This window comes from Mus caroli, chromosome 10 (assembly GCF_900094665.2).
Source record: "Mus caroli chromosome 10, CAROLI_EIJ_v1.1, whole genome shotgun sequence".
Classification (NCBI taxonomy): Eukaryota; Metazoa; Chordata; class Mammalia; order Rodentia; family Muridae; genus Mus; species Mus caroli.
The window spans coordinates 54984762-55003441 of record NC_034579.1 but is presented as its reverse complement, the minus strand read 5'-3'; the positions used below and the strand labels follow the sequence as shown (position 1 = coordinate 55003441).

The following is an 18680-nucleotide window of genomic DNA, read 5'->3' as shown; positions in this document are numbered from 1 at the left end:
AAAGAAAGAAAGAAAGGAAGGAAGGAAGGAAGGAAGAAAGAAAGAAAGAAAGAAAGAAAGAAAGAAAGAAAGAAAGAAAGAAAGAAAGAAAGAAAGAAGTGTATGCATAGTCCCAGACACAGCACTAAAGTTTCACGTGATCATGCAGCAAGTCTAGGGCCCAACTTTATAGTGTCAGTTATATTTCCTGTGTATAGGGTGGGGGGAAGAGGAAGTGTGTGTGTGTGTGTGTGTGTGTGTGTGTGAGAGAGAGAGAGAGAGAGAGAGAGAGAGCAAGCAGGAGAGTGAGTGTGTGTGTGTGTTCATATGCATGAGTCTATATATCAGTTGCTGGACAGTAGAGCCTGTTATACCCATTTCACAGATAGAAAAACAACAACTGAGAAATCCAGACTTACAGGAATCAACCCCCTAACTGCTTCTCTGCTTCTCTTCCTGTCACAAGGCGTCAGGCCCTTGTAGGCCTGTGCACCTGTCACCTCTCTGAGCAGAGCCTTGTTTCCCAGAAGGTCACCTCTTTCCCACAGCGTGAGTGCCTGAGGAAGGCAAGACTCCCTCAGTAGGGGTCTGTCTTCAGCCCTCTAGCTGGAGCAGGGTCTCCCTCTCCCTCTCCTGGCCGTGCCCCTGGGAGCCTCACTTCCCACAGAGCCACACGCTGCAAGCGTGGACTCATCTTTGGGGGCCCGGCTCTGTGCCAGCAGGCTGCACTTCCTCCTCGTTCCTTGTCTTTGGAAATAAGTTGCAGTATATTGAAAATATAATCACTGAGACTCTGAAACAAGAGCCGTGGACTCCCAGGAGCCCCCACACCTCCTTGTTAATTCCTTCTCATAACGTTTTCAGGCCTTCTGTCTGCACTTGTATTAAAAGCTCAGAGTTTTATTAAAAGTGGATTTATTTACCCAAAAAGAGATGAAACCCCAAACCTGATTGGGAGCCTGGCAGAGCTTGCCCGGCAGAGGCTCGGCTCCAACTATGGCTGGGAGAGGGGGCCCCTTATCTTCGTGTCCCACAGAGCCAGCTTGTTATGGATGCGTGGGGGATGGGGTCTACAGGGCTCCAAGGACTGAGGGCTCTTAGGCCATAGACTTCTCTGGACAGCCCAGTATAGCTGCCTTAGCCTGTCCCCTTGAGCCCAGCACAACCTACCTGGGATATGGCAAGGGAAGGATATGGGAAGGATCTGTCCCTTCAGTGTATTGTTTAGTAATTCAGCCTTAGAACTTTAGTGATCTCCATGCTCAGGCATCCTGAGGTGGGTCCCTGCTCCAGCAGCCCAGGGGCAACTCAGGAACCCTCTAGTAGGATGCATGTAGGCACCCAGGCAGAATGGAACTACCCCCGTTTCTAGAAAGCCTGTTCTGGAAGCTAAAACCTTGGGATAGTTGTATACCCTACTGGAAGTCAGCCCAGGTCTTCCCTGATGGATAGTGAACTCTTAGATGAGCAGCTACCCCAGAAGAGCCTGAGCAAGGTGATGGAGGAAAGCAGTGTAGGTCCTTTAAGTCGAGAGCTGTGCTTCCCTGTGGCTTCCATGGACGGGAGTCAGGGGCTGTCCATACTCCCTCTGTGAGAGGAAGTTTGGGAGGGCAAGGTGACTGGTCTCCCATGTGACTACCCTTGGCCCCTGCTCAGTCTAGAACACATGGCATCTCCAGGGATGGCTGGCAAGTAGGCATTTCCAAATTCCACGGGAACTAGTGCTTAGAATAGTTCCTGCCACAGAGCAGTGACATTCGGAAATGACATTCGCATTATTATAGCAGAACCCCGTGGCGGCCGCGGCACCTGGTGGACAGGAACATCAGACCCTTAGCATTTAAATGTGCTCCTGACTTCCTGTTCTCTCACTCTCTGCTTTGGGACCTCTAGCAGTCTCTCAGCCGTCTGCCTCCGTTTCTTCATCTGCAGGAAGGGGCTAGGTCTTAGGACACTGGCAGGCTGGGGTACCTGAGAACAATGGGCCAGTGTTTGAGTAACTATCTGTGCCAGGAAAGATGCGCTTTACAGTGTGGTCAGTTGGTTCTTTACATGGCCTATTTATCCAGCTTCTTAACAAGCCCAGAGGATCCAACCAGGATCCCTGGAGGAGAGGACAAAGAAGAGGCCAGGACGGCTTGTCATATGGCCTGGTCTCTGCATATATCCCGGGATATTCCCACGTTCCCTCAGGGAGCTTTGGATCATTCCATCTTCTGCATTCTAGGCTAAGGGAGGGTAAAAGGGCTTTTGGAAAGAGACGTGCAGACTGGGAAAGGGGTTTGTGGCTCCTGTTGTGACTCCATAGCCAGACTGGGAGGACTTGGAGAGATGTTGTTGGCCCTGAGGCAAGAGAACTGTCTGTCCAGAGGTGTGTGAGAAGCAGACAAGACCTTGTGAGCCCTTTATACACTTGTGAGTGCTAGGATACTTTCATCACCCCCACCAAAGATGGAGACAGGGCCAGTCTGCCGTCTTTCACCCAGGGGAAACTACTAGGGCACAGTCCCCAACCTTCCTAATGCCACAACCTTGTAATACAGTTCCTCATATGGTGGTGACACCCCAGCCATAAAATTATTTTTATCGCTACTTCATAACTGTTTGCTACTGTTCTGACCCGTAATGTAAATATCTGTGCCCTCTGATGATCTAGGAAACCCCCGTGACCCCTGTGATCATGTGACCCCCCCAAAGGGTCAAAACCCACAGGTTGAGAACCACTGTGCTAGGACCTAAACCTCAGGTGTAAGGCAAGCAGGGACTACTGACATATGCAGTGGTGAGATGTCACGCAGCCTGGGGAGCAAGGTAGAAGTTGCTCTTAGCAAAGGACATCTTAGCAAGTCGTGGTCCTGATGGTGATGCCATTGTCTTCCATAGATATGATTGTTTATTCATTCAATAAACTGCCATCCTTTGATGGTTACTTACCAGCATCCCTTCTTAGAGGCTCACACAGCTGAGCCCTGGCCCGTGTTACATTCTCTACCTGGGGCCCCTTCCCTTTTATTTGCTCTCCTTGGAAAACTACTAACTCCTCACAAACCATCCTAAATGGTACCATCTGCATGCCCCTTTCGAGGCTTCCCCAGGTGGGCTTTGATACCCACTCTGTCCTGTTTATGTCTCCATCTCATCTGCCCCAGATGTGTGCGGCAGCTGTCTGCGTCTGTCCTTGGCCCCCTTGCTCTACTCCATACTTGACTATTGGTGTCATGGAGGAATGGTGGGTGCTAAGCGCAAGGCCATTGTGAGTCAGGAGCAAAGCTGCATGGTGTACACACTTCCCAGGCAAGCCTCGAATTTCCGAGTTAGGCTAGGGAGGGAAAGTGGGGTGCTAGGACACCCATAAAGAAAGATAGCTGCCTGGCATCTAGGTGACTGAACACAAGTCCCTTCTCTCTCCAAACCAGGGCACAACTGTGCGGGTGATCACTGCTGTGGACCAGGATAAGGGACGGCCCCGCGGGATTGGCTACACTATTGTCTCAGGTAAGCCAAAGCCTGTGTTGTTTGCTGGATAGCCTAAGAGAGCGGCTGTTGGCGGCTCTGGCTCAAAGAGATTGAATGGCATTTGAGACCTGCCTCCAGGGACAATCCTTGCTAAGGAAGGGGACAAATGGATATAAAATGAAGGAACTGGGTTAAAAGGCCATGGTGTCTGGGGACTCTGGGAACAGGAATGTGTGTCTAAGTTCTGAAGCCATGGGCCTTCTGAGGCTCTGAGCCTAAAATGCTGCGACCCTTACCTAACTTCTTGCAGGGCTCCAGGGTGTCTGTTCTTATCTGCTGAAAAGGTGGCAATTTTTACATCACTTTGCAACAACTAGTATTGCTGCTGTCTGATTTCACGTTCTAGTCACACTTCAAGCTGATAGGCAGCACCGGGATATCACCGCGGGAGGCACCTTGGCACCTTGGCCTCTTCCTACCCAAAGATCCCTTGGCCATGCAGAACATGGACTGAACTGATGTGGAGGAGTAAGGCGATGCCTAGCTTGTGCCTCACCCATAGATGGACCCATGGCAGTTCTGAGATGCTGTCCAGGGGCTAAGCTGCCCCCACTTAGAAACGCTGGTTCTGCTCCTGCATCACACGTGCCTGCTCACAGCATCCCTCGCTCAGTGTGCAGTCTCTGAAGGGCCAGCCTGGTGTATCCAGGCAAGCCAGACAGATGAGAAAGTCAGAGCGTTTCCCAAAAGGGGAGAGAAAGGCATAGGCGTCAAGGGAGATGGGAAGATCTCCTGAGCCAGCTGTGTTGGCTAGGTCTCTCACTTGTCACTTGTGTATTGGGAACAGGAAGAATGCTTGCGTCAAGGGGGTTTGTGGGTCACATGGCTTACTCCTGTAAGAGCTAATGCATGAACACTTTGTACCTATCTGCTCTTGATAATACCACCAGCAGCGGTTTGGAAAGCCCCTTGCTTCTCTAGGGTCACAGGTAGCCAGGAGTAAGTGTTATGGGCCTCGGGCAACCTATGGTTACATACAAGACTCCTATTATACTGTGATCCAGAGAGCCCCAGGGCAGCCAATCTGCATCGAACATCTGTAGAAATTGGCACTTGGTCCCCTGAATCCTTTGGATGTCCCCTACCATGTCCAGGATCCTTTCTGGCGTCCAGGCCAGGATCCAGCCCAGCACAGACCTTGATGTACACTCACAGAATGATTTGTCATTGTCGGGTCCCACCTGGGGGGCCCACTGGTGTGGTGACCTGAGCCTCAGGCACCTAGGCAGTCTGGGCTGGTGATAGGGGCTCTGTCTTTATGTGGCAAGGCCCACCTGCCCCAATCAGGGGCACAGAGGCCCAAGCTAAGAATAGGCACCTGCAGTTAACCTGTCTGAATCTGAGGTCCTGTCCCCTCTGGGCTGTTTGTCAGCCACAAGCGAGGGGATTTATATCTGCCCACGAGTGCTCGCCCCACTACTAATGATCCTTCTGTTTTGCCAAGAGCAAAGAGGCCTTCAGTGGTAAGTTATGGCTCCATCTCTATCAATTTGTTCTCAGCCCCGCGCGGCCGCACGGAACCTGGTGAATGGCAAGCTTCTTTCCCACAGAGGACTTGGCACAGGCCCCATCTTCCCTTGTGCCTGCCACCTTGGGCACCAGTAGCATCGCCCTCTCCACAGCAGGCTACAAGGGCCTTTGCAGGCTCCTGTCCCAGCCTGAAGTCTGAGTGGCCATTCCCTAGCCTCATCATCCTCTTAACACAAACAGTCCTACTTCAAGGAACGCTCTGCCTACCCCGTGCAGAGCGACATGGGTGTGAGGGCTTTGCTCCCTGCCAGGGCTCTTTCCGAAAGATGCTTGACCTGCTGCAGGCTTGACGGTGCTTACCTATAAGACAAGGTTAAAAATCCTGGGGTTGTAGGTGTAATTCAGCTGGCCGAATGCTTGCTTAACACTCTGGTGCTATGTAAAACCGGCCATGGCAGTGCCCACCTGTAAAACCGGTGGGCACTTGGCTGGTGGAGGAGGAAGGATCAGAAAGGTTGAGGCCATTATTAGGTGAGTTGGAGGTTTGCCTGGGCCACATGATGCCCTGTTGCAAAAATAAAATAAAACATAAAAAAAAATAATCGGAGGGAAGGAGAAAACACAAATAAAATAAAATAAAATAAAATAAAATAAAATGTAGAAAAGGAGAAGAGAATCCCTATGTGTACTGATGGCTCTGAATGACCATAAAACACTAAGGATTGACTAGTAATTGTCAGAGAGGGATCCTTGAAGCTGATTCATTTCCTCAAGGTATGGAAAAGCATTGAGCAAGGACCACCATCCTTCATGCGCCTCCAGGCAGACTGGCCAGTACAGCAGCCCCCAAGGCCACAGAGCACTTGTCCCCTGGCCTTTCTCAATGGAGAAGGACAGTCCGTGTGGCACATAGGCCTGGGGCATGGCTCGGTAAGAGCCCACAGGCTTAGCTTATGTGAGGCTCCAGGTTCTATGCGGGCACAGGCAAGAAGCAGTATCGGGGCATCCCGTTGGTTGTGTGCTAAGATGGTAGCATTTCCCTTCTTCTGGCTTGCCCACAGTCCAGCATCAAACTCAGTGTTCAGTTTTAGATTTAAGTTGCAGCTCAGCTCAGATTACTATAGAAGACCCTGCTCTGGTGTGAGACTTCACTGGACTTAGTTCCAGATGTGGGCCATGCCTGGCAGGGTACTACTGTGAAGACCAAGCAAGCCAAGCAAACCAGCAGTTGGTCAGTCAGTGGAGCATGGATTCCACAGCAGGTGCTCACAGAAACAGGAAGCACTCTCCCTTCACCCACCACAGTTGACCAAGGGCTGTCTAGGTCAGGAATATGATGCCCTGGGAGGGCAGGGACCAGCTACCATCTCCATTAAAAGAACCTGTACTTTTGCCAGGAAGGTGGACTTGAGCTGTGCAGGGACTGCAAAGATGTCCAGGGTAACTATGCAGGATGCATGGGCAGTGAGGGGGAGGGAAGAGGCTGAGGTGCATCTTTACAGTGGGGCTACATACCAGCATGAGCTGGGGCTCCCCGGGAACCCCCCTCAACTTTCCTTTGTAAGAAGAAACAAGAAAATTCTGTGAGACACTGCACACCCAACCATTCAGAGTGGGAACCTTGCTAAGCTTTGGCCATCAAAGCTGGCATGCATGGGGATCACGAATGGGTATTTGCAGAATGGGCAAAGTCAGGGGAGTCTGACACATCTGTCACTTACAGTGACTCTGTGGCTGAGCAAAGAGCACCTGGGGTTGTGAGGAGACAGACTACTGAAGATAACAGGACCAGCTATGTGATGTGTGGATGGTCAGTCTGGGTCCTGAGAGCTGTGGAGGGCCACTGTGGCTTCAACCGAAGGACAAAGCCGTGCCTGAGCTCGGGGTGCTCAGTAAGTCGAGAGAGTGGGGCCAGTAGTTTGGGGAAGAGCAGGCTGAAGCAGACCAGCAGGAAGGATGCTATAATATCCCACCCAGAGGTGGTGGCAGCCTTAGCCAGCAGTCAAGGCACAAGGAGAGAACAGAGAATGAGAGGAGGACCAGGAAGCTCCCAGGACCCAGCAACTGATACCCAGGGGGCCTCAGCCAAGGAGGAGTCTGATTGATGTACAAGCATTCATGCTTTCCTTTCTTCTCAGTGATGAGGGTGAGACCCAGGTCCTTGCACATGCTAGGCAGGTGCTCTACCACTAAACCCATACTCCATATGCCCAGCTCCCTCACCTTGGAGGCCTGGGCAGAGGAACTTCACAGTTCACTGCCAGATGCTACTTGCACCCAAGAGACACCTGTCTCCCCTGGCCAGGTGAGAAGTAAGTCACTCCTTCATAGCTGTGAAAATCAAAGAGCCCCGTGTTTACTGTGCTGGCAATAATAAGTCAAATCCCCAAAGACAACTCCACATGGTGTGCCTTATGTGTGGAATCCTGACAAAGAAGAACTTGTAGTGACAGAGAGGAAAAGGCTGTTCCCTGAGGTGGCAAGGTGGTGAGATGGGGGGACGGGAAGATCCTGTTAAGAGGGTCATTCATCAGAGTAAGTCCTGGGGACTGTCCTCTGCAGTCTGATGCTAACATGGTGCACACTGGTATCTACAGAGGATCGAGCTAAGGTAGCCGCACCACACTCCCTGGATTAGATCAAGGTGAGGTACTGTGTGTAGCTGTCACCTGTCTATGGGGCTCACAGACAGTGGGGCTCACGTGCATCTGTCAAAGCACCTTGTGGCACACCTTGACCATATGCAACTTTGATTTGTCCATCGGACCTCTACAAAGTTGAACAGAACTGGTTTGACCGTTCTGTAAAATGACTGACACTTGGTAGTCATCTACAGTGGGTGACATCTAGTTGGTCCTCACCCCATGCCAGCTGTTCCCCTATTCCTCTGCCCAACAAGATGCATCTTACTGTCACAAGCTCTATCACTAGAATGGCCTCTGTTGCCCTCACAATCAGAAGCTGGTGAAGGCCTTATTTCAATAGACTCGAAGGTCCACTGTGCTGGCTAGCATCCTCTGAGAGGAGGGAGCCTCAGTTGGGGAAATGCATCTGTAAGGTAGAGCTGCAGGCAAGCCTGCAGGGCATTTTTTAAATTGGTAATTGCTGTGAGAGGGCCCAGTCCATTGTGGGTGGGACAATCCCTAGGCTGGTGGTTCTGGGTCCTATAAGACCCAGGGTTTAGGGCTCAGTGGTTAAGAACACTGACTTTTTCCTGAGGTCCTGAGTTTAATTCCCAGCAACCACATGGTGGCTCACAACCATCTCTAATGGGATTCGATGCCCTCTTCTGGTGTGTCTGAAGACAGCTACAGTGTACTCCTGTAAAATAAATAGGAAGGAAGGATGGGAGGGAGGGAGGGAGGGAGAGAGAGAGAGAGAGAGAGAGAGAGAGAGAGAGAGAGAGAGAGAGAGAGAGAGAAAGAGGCTGAGCAAGCCAATAAGCAGCAACCCTCCATGGCCTCTGCCTGCATCAGCTCCTGCCTCCAGGTTCCTGCCCTGCTTGAGTTCCTGTCCTGACTTCCTCTGGTGATGAACAGTGAAATGTAAGCCAGATTAACCTTTCCCTCCCCATGTTACATTTGTCATGGTGTATCATCACAGCAGTAGAACCCTAACGAGGACAGTCCACCATCTGGATTCTATCTTGACAGACTCTCCTTGCAAGGGCCAGACTTCTACCCTCCTATTGATCACTCCTCACATAGGGAGTCAGCTGGGGAAGCTTTTAAACTGAGGTCCTTGGACCAGCATCACCGGGGAGCCTGCTAGGCATGGAGCTGCCCAGGTCCCCACCCTGTGTCCGATGCTCCAGGTACTACAGGATTAGGTCCCAGCCCCCTGGATCTCTGAGAACAAGGCCATGAGGATCCTTTGGTCTCCTTGGACAGAGCATCCTTTGCTGACAAGTACCTGATTGAGATGGTCTTTCTTGGAGCCTCTTCCTGTAGAAGCAGGCCTGTGACCATTTGGGGTATATAGATTTGGTTAGCAAGCCCACCCTAGAGCTTTCCATTGCTTATACATCCAGGGCTCTCCTTGGTCCTCTCTAGGAAGAGGCTGGATCTCTTTTAGCATCTGATGTCTGTGCACACACACACCCCAAGACTGAGGAGATGGGACCCCAACTTCCATGTGCCACGCCCAGCCTGGCTTGATGGTGAGTTCTTCTTCTTAAAAGCTAATGAAGGAGAGGCATTTATCCATGTCTAGACAGAGAGAGAAAAGACATGTGTCCACTTTACCCAGCTACCAAGTGACAGAGCAGGCATTGAACTGGGCTCCAGAGAACACCCAACTTCTGTAAACAACAGAGGTCCTCAGACTGCCAGCACTGATGTCACCCAAGAAATTGCTGGAAATGCAAAATCCAGGGCCCCACTTGGGGCAAGAGACACTGATGGTGCTGTACCTGGCCATGCGAGGCTCTGTGTGCTTTCTGTACAGGTGATGGCTCCTGACAAGAGTGTGACGTTTTCTATGTGGGAGGGCTATAGCTGCCAGCGGACATGGGTTCCTGGGTTCCTGAAGGGAAAGCTGGGGGTGGATAGGAAGGATGGTGAGAGAAATAACGAGCCAAGACAAAGTTCTCCGATCAAGGCTCAACTTTAATTCTAGGGTCTGATTTTTAAAGGGGGGAAACCCATCCCCTACTATGCCAGGATCTCGTAGGTCACTTTGTGAGGATCTGTCATGAAAACAAGCTTGGCTGCTCAGCAGGTAGTGGCTTCTTACAGGAAGCTGCAGATGTGGCACACAGTAGACTTCACCTAGGTTGGAAGACTCCACCCTAGGTGGGTTAGCAGACTGTGGCAGAAACAGGTCTGATTCAGCCCGCTCAAGGCTGGGGGGGAAGGGCACAGAGAGCAGAAAGTATGTTAACTCTTTTTATGTGTGAATCGCATATATGGTATTGAAATTGCCCACCAGGGAGGTAATTAGGAACAAGGGTCTCCAGGGACTCATGGGGTGGAGAATGTTGAGAAAAGACATTTGCTTAGGAAGTGCTAGTCTAGAATAAAAGTTCAATAAGGAGTGGGCTAGCTCTAGCCATCATTCTTCACCTTAGAGCACACCAACCTCATGTGCAAGGTCACACAGGGGACAGGACAGGCACAATGAGAGAAGGCAGTTAGGTACCAGACTCCTTCCTGGATTTGCCATCAGGTGAGACTTTTTGAAAATATATTGTTTAGGAGGGAAAGCTGGTGCGCATGCATAAGTGTGTATGCCTACTCATGGGGTGGGGAGGCATTATTTATAGTCAGACTTGTGTGAACCCATACACGCATACGACAGCAACTACATCAGGCCCCTGGCTATGGCCTGCTGGGTCAGCCATCATGGGAGACCATCCAGCAACACACATCAAAGCCCTTGTGATTAATCTGCTGCGGACAATCCTCCCTCTAGGGAGAGAAAGCTCAGAAATAGAATTACTTTGGAAATCTGCATGGCACACCCAGCTTCTGGCTTGTGTGATAGCGCTGTGGGTACCGGGAAGCTCCAGACTTCAGCCCTAGTATGTAGCTGACCCACGGAGACTTGGCCAAGGGGACATGGAGGGCAGATCAGAAAAGAAGTAACAGGGCTGTTGGTTGTGGGTATGAAGGAAAAACAATGGGTTCCTGGTCATAGCTGGCTGGCGAGGCTAGGGCTCACAAGATGGTTATCGTATGGATCGAAAGGGAAAGACATGACTATAGCCCCTTAACAGGTCCCTGTAGTAGCTCCTCACAGCCCTTTCAAAGTAAGGCCTCAAGGTATGAGCAGGTCCTAATGACAGTCTGAAAATAGAGAATATAAAGAAATGAAGGGAAACACACGCACACACACATGCACACGCACACACACACTTCTAACCACTGAGCCACGTTTCTGAGTCCTAGTGGAGGCCTAGGCTGAATGCCTTAAGATTAGCAGATCTGCTTGTCTCTGTGAGTGCCCACCCTAGACCCACATTCACACCTGCACCGGAACACCCCATCCCTCACCCAGGCAGACATCACCAGCTGAGCCCGGTGCCACGATGGGCGTCTGGGGCCTTTCTGCCTTGCCAGCTGCTATCTGTTGAGAGGCTTTGTGTCTCTCTAACCACAGGTGCAGGGAATGTGCTGCTGTGTGCTGTCCAAGGCTCAGCGTGTCAGCATTCCCTGGCTCTCTTTCCTAGACAGTATTTAGGGACGCAGCTTCTGAGTTGGCAAGGGCGAACTGAATGATCTACGCACCCTGAGTGTTATTCACAGTTTTCTGCCCCCCCACCCCCATACCAAAATGATGGCATTACGTCACACTGTCATCCATTCCTTCAAATGAACCCCTAAAGTCTGCACACTGCTTCCCCTGAGCCTTCCCCTCCCTTCTCAGGACCACCGTTCCCCCAGGATCCCCTTCTGTGATGCTCTGTGCATCACCACAGTGGCACCTTCTGTCACCTGCACAGGCTCGTTCCTCCTGGCTCATACATGGGGCCCAGGAGTCCTTTGGCCAGGAAACTGCAGCCTGCCATTTGGCCTCTTTCCTGTGCATCACGCAAGTTAGGGAGATTTTACAGAGGTTTCATGGCAAAGACTGAGACTCCCCTTCCTGCACCCCATCTTCCCCCATGCCTCGCATCTCAGGCAGGAATAGCCCTTACTTGGGGGGCGGGGCAGTGGCCTCCCAGGTGCCTGCTCCCCTGGGCAGATCATTAGATCTCTCCACTGCTGGCTCTTGAGTCTACTTGCCTCCGTGGACAGGAATGACGTCATGGACCCTTCCATTTGACAGCTCAGGATGGGAGCTACTTCTCCTCCCACCCAGTCCTGGCTAAGGTGGCTACAGCAGTGGACCATGGGAGCCCTCACCGTCTTCACCACCCCCACAGAGCTCTGCTTGGCTTTCCCCTTTGGCTCATTGGGATTTTGCCCTCATCTTTGAATGAACTTCTAAGGCCTCTCTGGTTTGGGAGAATCATAAAGTAGCCACCATACATCATTTAGGTTCTCTCTCTCTCTCTCTCTCTCTCTCTCTCTCTCAACTTGGCATACCTCAGAATTGATCAATTCTTTGCTTAGATTTGTCAATATTGGTTCCCATGTGACTGCTTTATTTCATTCTTGACTTTATTTTTATTTTTGAGACACGGTCTCTCTATATAGTTCTGGCTGTGTTGGAACTCACTCTGGAGACCAGGCTGGTTTCAAACTCCCAGAGATTCAGCTGCCTCTGCCTCTGCCTCTGCCTCTGCCTCTGCCTCTGCCTCTGCCTCTGCCTCTGCCTCTGCCTCTGCCTCTGCCTCTGCCTCTGCCTCTGCCNGCCTCTGCCTCTGCCTCTGCCTCTGCCTCTGCCTCTGCCTCTGCCTCTGCCTCTGCCTCTGCCTCTGCCTCTGCCTCCTAAGTGCTGGGATTAAAGGTATGGGCCACTACTGCCCAGTGCATTCTTCAATTTAATGATATTGTGGACACTCAAGAGCCCACCAGCTCTGTGAGAGCAAGACTGGTACTCACATCTCACACCTACCTGTGTGGTCCTCCCTCAGCCACCACTTTCCCTCCTCGAGGTCAGCTGGGTCACACCTTCCAATCCTCCTCTTCGTCGTCCCCTTGCTTTGGGGAAATGTCACATCCAGATACATCACACACTATTCGGATTTAGTTGTCTTTGAACTTGATGTTTTTAGAATCTCGTGTTCTGGAGATGTGCAATTTCCACTCCAGTCAGAGGCTTCACATTGGCTGGCGTGGCATCAGTTGCTCGATCATCTTCACTACTGCGTATTATTCCATCCATGCAGACTTGTGGGTTTTGCTATTCTAATCCACACTGCTTTGGCCACCTTGTCCGGCTCTCTCTGCACCTCTCTGCACATGAGGGACACATTGCCTTGGCTATGGCATTGTCTCTTATCCATCCAGCATGTGGCTAGCCAGAGTTCTTCTAGAGAAACAGACATTAAGATGCACTGAGCATATGAAGCCCATTTAAGCACACATACAAATAGCTCAGGATTCAACCCACAAGATTTTTGCTTCCAAAACCCCCTCATCCTTTTGCCCTAGACACCAAGCAAATCATGTCAGCCTGTGGTCTATGTGCAGGGCTGGAAGTTAGGATTCATTCATTCATTCATTCATACATTCAGTTAACCACTGGCCCATACTCAGCCCCTGGGAATCAAGAGCTGGTGTCACTGTCCTGGTGAGCTCACCATTTAGTAAAGAACATAGCAGTGGTGAGGGCAGTGTGGCCCAATAGGTGAGGCACTCTGAGTAGAACAGCATTCTGGGAGGCAGGTAACAGGTGTGCAGACATGCAGGGAGCCTGTGTCCTGGCAATTTGCCTCCTTGCTTCTTGGCTCTAGGCACTAATCAGGTCCCTGCTGCACCCACCTCGGAAAATGATCTCCCATCTGATATCCCAAGGGGCCTTTGAACTTGGGATGAGCCTCACTACCCAGCCTGGCTCTTGGCTCCCTTCTCATCAGATGCTTCGGATGACTGCTCAGCCTTCAAGGCAGCCCCCAGCTGGGGCTAATCTGAAATAAAAGTTTTTATTTATCTAGCTTGATACCTGGTGCAAGGTTAAAGCATACAAGAGAGAAAGCAATAAAAGAGAAAGATTAAGCGTAAGGCTCCCGCTTAGGCCTGCCCTTTTGCAATATGGTTACAAAGATATTAAGCCCCAAGTCACCCACAGCAACCCCCCTACCCCCATCGCTGTTCTTGAGTCCCAGGCTCAGCTTGGCTGAAGTGGAGGGGGATGTGAACGGGACTACAGGAGAGGAATCCCTGGGGTGCCCCGCCAGGAGGGTAAGCTACCAGCTGGAGCTCCAGTCCTTCAGCCAGTCAGCTGCCTCCTACCCAGCACATCTGTGACTCATGGCCTCCCTGGGGAACCAAAGGGGTTGACACCTGCACCTATGTGACTGCCAGCACGTTAGTGTCATCAGTATTGATCAGGAGCCTACTGTGGGGAAGAGGGAGGATCCCACAGCCACAAACTTAGCCCCACCTAGCCTAGGCTCCAGTGCCCCATGCTCTTGATCGAGCATGCCTGCTCTCTGTGCCTCCGGCTCAGTAGCGGTGGGAAGAGAATATTTTCAGGGCTAAAGGAGTTAACAAAGGAATAACTTCCCAAAACATGCCCACTGTGTGCCTGATGCATAGTAAGCATTCATGAAATGTTGTCTAGCAATGGCATCAGCAAGCGGCAGTCTAGCTGGTGAACATCTACGAGAAAACAGTTCCCTCAGGCTGGAGGGAAGGGACTGGAGTTGTGGCTTGGCCTAGCATTCCTAAAGCCCTGAGATCCTTCCCCAGTACCAGATATAAACCAGACATGGTGGGACACTGTGGTAATCCCAGCAACTGCGCTGCCCCTGGCAGGGTGGAGGTAAGAGGATCAGAAGTTCATGGTCACTTCTAACTACATGGTGAGCTCCAGACCAGCCTGGGACACATGAGACTCCTGAAACAGCAGCAGCTGGGAGTGGTGCCCTTTAATCCCAGCCCTCAGGAGGCAGAGGTAAGTAGATCCTTGTGAGTTCAAGGCCAGCCTGGTCTACATAGTGAGACCCTACGTCTTAGGGTTTTATTGCTGTGAAGAGACACCATGACCATGGTAACACTTAGGCAAACATTTAATTGAGGCTGGCTTACAGTTTCAGAGATTTAGTCCATTATTATCAAGGCAGGAAGCATGGCAGCATCCAGGCAGGCATGGTGCTGGAGGAGCTGAAAGTTCTACATCTTTATCTGAAGGCAGTAGGAAGAGAGAGTGACATTGGGCCTGGCTTGAGCATTTGAAACCTCAAAGCACACCTCCAGTGACACACTTCCTTCTACAAGGCCACTCCTCCTAATAGCGACACTCCCTCTGAGCCAATGGGGGCCATTTACATTTAAAACACCATGTCTTGTCTCAAAAACAAAACAAAAAAAAACCCAAAAAACAATAACAACAAAAAACTCAGGCTCTCTATAAATCTTCACATAAAGTTTTGGAAGTACCTGTGGGTGGGTATGTATACTCTATGGGTTTTTGTTTCTGCCCTCCCCTGGCAGATCACCCCCTGCTTGAGGAGTATTGGGGTCCTGGAGTCATCCCACAAACCACACAAACACCGATCTCAGTTAAACAGGGATGATTTATTGAGTGCACACCCCAGGACTGATCGACAAGGGCAACAGCTCAAAGCTGTGCTCTGGACACTTCTCAGGGCCAGCTTATAAAAGCTAAAACCGCAAAAAACAAAACACAATCAGCTCATCCTCGGATGCTGGGAGTGCTTGACCTTTAACTAGATGGGCCTACGTGAAGCTTATAGTTGTGGAATGTCTTATAACATACAGAACTAACAGGGGATGTGGTCAGCATGACCCTGCTCTGAGTCAAGTTATTTTTCTGTGTCAGTGACTGGCAGGCAGATTACAGCAACAATATGAAGTAGCTGACAGGCATGGAACAAAATGGCTAGAGCTATGTTGGGGGTGGGGGTGGGGGTGGGGGGACAGGTCTCAACAAGGAGTGTGACTCTCTGGCCCTATTGTCAGAAGCTACTGGAATGGCCTCATATTTCTGACCTCTCCGTGATTCTGAAGCCACAGTGAATCATGAACAGAAATAGGGGTGACATCGTCCCACACTCTGCACTTGGAGCTTGGCCCCCACATAGCCACAACTTAGAGCCCTGGGAGCTATGACCCCATGAAACAGCATCTGTACCCCCAACCCAAAGTTTTCCCCTCTGTAGAGCCATCCAGACCAGGCCAACTGGCACTGTTGTCCCTGCCCTGTCTTTCCTATCAAGCCTGTGCTTTGGAGCCATTAGAAAAGAAAAAGGGACCAAGGGAAGGAGAAGACATCTCTCCCTCAGCTCCAGTGTCACCACCCACCAGACACATCCAGGACAGACCCAGGGAGGACCCATCACACAGGCAACTCACCCTGCATAGAAGCCTACAGCATGGCTTCTATGAGGAGTATTTCCGGATCTGAGGAAAGGCCATCCTTTCGGGACATTCCTCTGGATAGAGAGACTGATGGAGGAAGGTGCTGCCAGTCAGAGGGCAGAGGGCAGAGTGCAGACACATTTCAAGGGAGGCGCTTTCCTCAACCTTAGCCCCCTCTTGCAGGCTAGGACTCACCTTAGGAAACCTTTGAGTGAACCAAGTAAGGGCAGCAACACGGAAATAATAGTTAACGCCTCCTGGGTGCTGAAGTTCACCTGCCTCACCCTCAAGTCCTCCCAGATCCCCTTGGGGAGGGGGAGCTGGGATTATTGTTCCCATTTTCAGATGGAGACACTGAGTCTGGATTGCACAGGGCAAGGAGTAGAACTGGCTTTGAAAGCAGCAGGTGGGCTCTGGGCACTGTCCCTTCTCCAAACATGGCTACCCCCCTCTCCCCCTCCCCACACCCTTCCCTTATTCCCATGTGGGAATCTGGGCTCCACCCCCAGGCCTCCTGCCTGGCTTTACTGCACTTCTCCATCTTCCTCACTGTGAAATGCCTAAGGCAATTAACTCGCTGCTCCCCATTCAAATATTTGACCAATATCTGGAAACAGAGATTCCCCAAGCAGATACGTGCAGACATTGATTGACATGAGCAAACACCAGCACAGAATGAATTTCTCCTCCAACATCTGCATTCTGTTGGCTGGGCACCACCCTAGGGCCCCTGAAGGGGGCTGCGTTTGTCAAGGGAAACAGACAGGTGGGATCCAGTGACTCTCTGCCACCCTTCCTGCTAGAAGGGCATAAAAAAAATGCCACACTGTGGAGCTCCAGGCTGGTAACACACTCATGCACTCCGGAGCCCAGGAGCCTGAGCTACAAGTGCCCTTTGTAATGATACTGCTGGTGGTCGAGTGTTGTTTTAAAAGGCCTGGTGACTTGTCTCCTGGTGATGGTTTGATTCTTAAATGTCAGCAAGGGCCATTTAGTTGAGAATCACAGGAACATCTGACAGCGAGGGTTTGAAGTCTTAGATTTGCTTTTTCTGAAGTCTTCAGGGACAGAGTTGCCTGGGTGTGTCTCAGTGATGCATAGAGGCCTCAGAGAGCTGCCCAATACTGGATGTACAGTGTGGCCACAGGAAGTCCTCCTTGGGACCAGAGGAGGCCAAGGGTGGAAGTAGCTGCTGAGTCTCCCCAACCGTGACATACATACTCCCAAGAGCTGACAGCCAGTGGCAGAGCTTGCAGACACACGGGGATGAAATGACTCTGACGCGTGGCAAGCCATTTATTCTCTTCTTGATTTCCTTCACTTTCTATTTCTGTCAGTTCTGCTCAGGACAAGGTCTGGTTGGGTGCTCAAGTCTGTAACACCTCTTAGCCTTGGTTCAGATTGCTCTAGAGCTAAGAGAGCAGAACTGGCTGGGCCTTAGGAGATAACGCATGCTGCTAGCCACAGAGGCAAACCATGGGCCCCATGTCTTCCAGTCGCCTCTGGGAGGGTTGACCAGTTGGCTCTTTGTGACACTTCCTTTACATCCCTTTCAAAGTGATTCTTGAAAAGGAATTATTGAATAACATAGGTTGTACACACACAAGACTGAAGCTCAAAAGAGCAGGACTTGGGAAACCAACATGAAAACAGAGCCTTGGTCTCTAAGCCCTTCAAGGGTTTGAACACTAGGAAGGACTCATGGGGACCCTTGCGGGCCACATCTCTATGTATAAAGTGCTTAGAACTGTGTCTGTCACAGAGCAAGTGCTCTGGGATGCCAGCCTCCTATGGACAGGATCATTGTCCGGGAGCCACTATGGGAACATGAAGGACTGGCAATCCCTGGTGGGACTGAGAGACAGAAACTTAAGTGGTGAGACTCACCCAGGAAGAGGAGGTCAAGATAAATGAGGGATGCCTAAGGCAGAGACAGACCGACTGGGCAGATGAGGGGAGCAGAAAATGAGGTGAAGCGCCTGGTACACAAGGAGTTGGGATTGTCCCTTCTTCAGATGGGACCAGAAGAAACTAGGCCATGCTCAGAGAGCTAGTGTGGCCCTTGCAGAGAGGTATCGGGACCTCAGTGGCACCCACAGATCCTGACTTCAGAGTTGTATCTCCTGGGATCAGGAATAGGGACACCAAGTGACTCCTCTTCCCCTCTCCATATGCATTCGTGTGTGGAGGCCCAACACTGACACCAAGTGTCTTCCTCAGTCACTCGCTACCTTATTACCTGCCCTCCCAAGATGGGATCTCACTATGTAGTCCCAGCTGGCCTGGAGCTCACTATGTAGACCAGGTTGTCCTGGAATTCACAGAGATCTGCTTGTCTGTGCCTCCTGATGGCTAGGATTGAAGGTGTTCTCCACATGCCTGGCTTCCACTTTATACTTTGAGCTCTTTCACTGACCCAGAACTCACCAACTGAACTGAACTGGCCAGCCAGTAAGCTCTAGGAACCAGCCTGGCTCTGTCCCTCCGGGACGTAGGTTACAGTCCAGCACCATCACACCAGGCTGGTCTGTGGGTCTAGGGCCCATGCTTGAGCGGCATGTCCTTAACCGACAGAGCCATTTCAGTGATCTTTTAAAAAAGAAAAGCAGTTGACATAGAAAGAAGGGTATTGTGTCATCTTCAGACGTAATATAATACTTAGATCTTAGGTTCACTACCCTCCTTAAGCCTACCCCTCTTGACAGACCCCCCTTTCCCTATACAGTTCCTCTTCTGTCTTCACATATTTCCTCCCTCCCCCTCCCCCTCCTCCTCCCCCTCCCC

General features: G+C 51.1%; 1 protein-coding gene across 1 annotated transcript in view; it reads left to right on the top strand.

Annotated features, from left to right (window-relative positions):
* Cdh23 (cadherin related 23) overlaps window positions 1-18680 on the top strand; it is a 382497-nt gene that overhangs the window by 155434 nt on the left and 208383 nt on the right. Inside the window, exon 9 of the mRNA XM_029482781.1 lies at window positions 3396-3474. Coding sequence (XP_029338641.1) covers window positions 3396-3474 — 79 coding nt within the window. The remainder of the gene's footprint in view (window positions 1-3395; window positions 3475-18680) is intronic.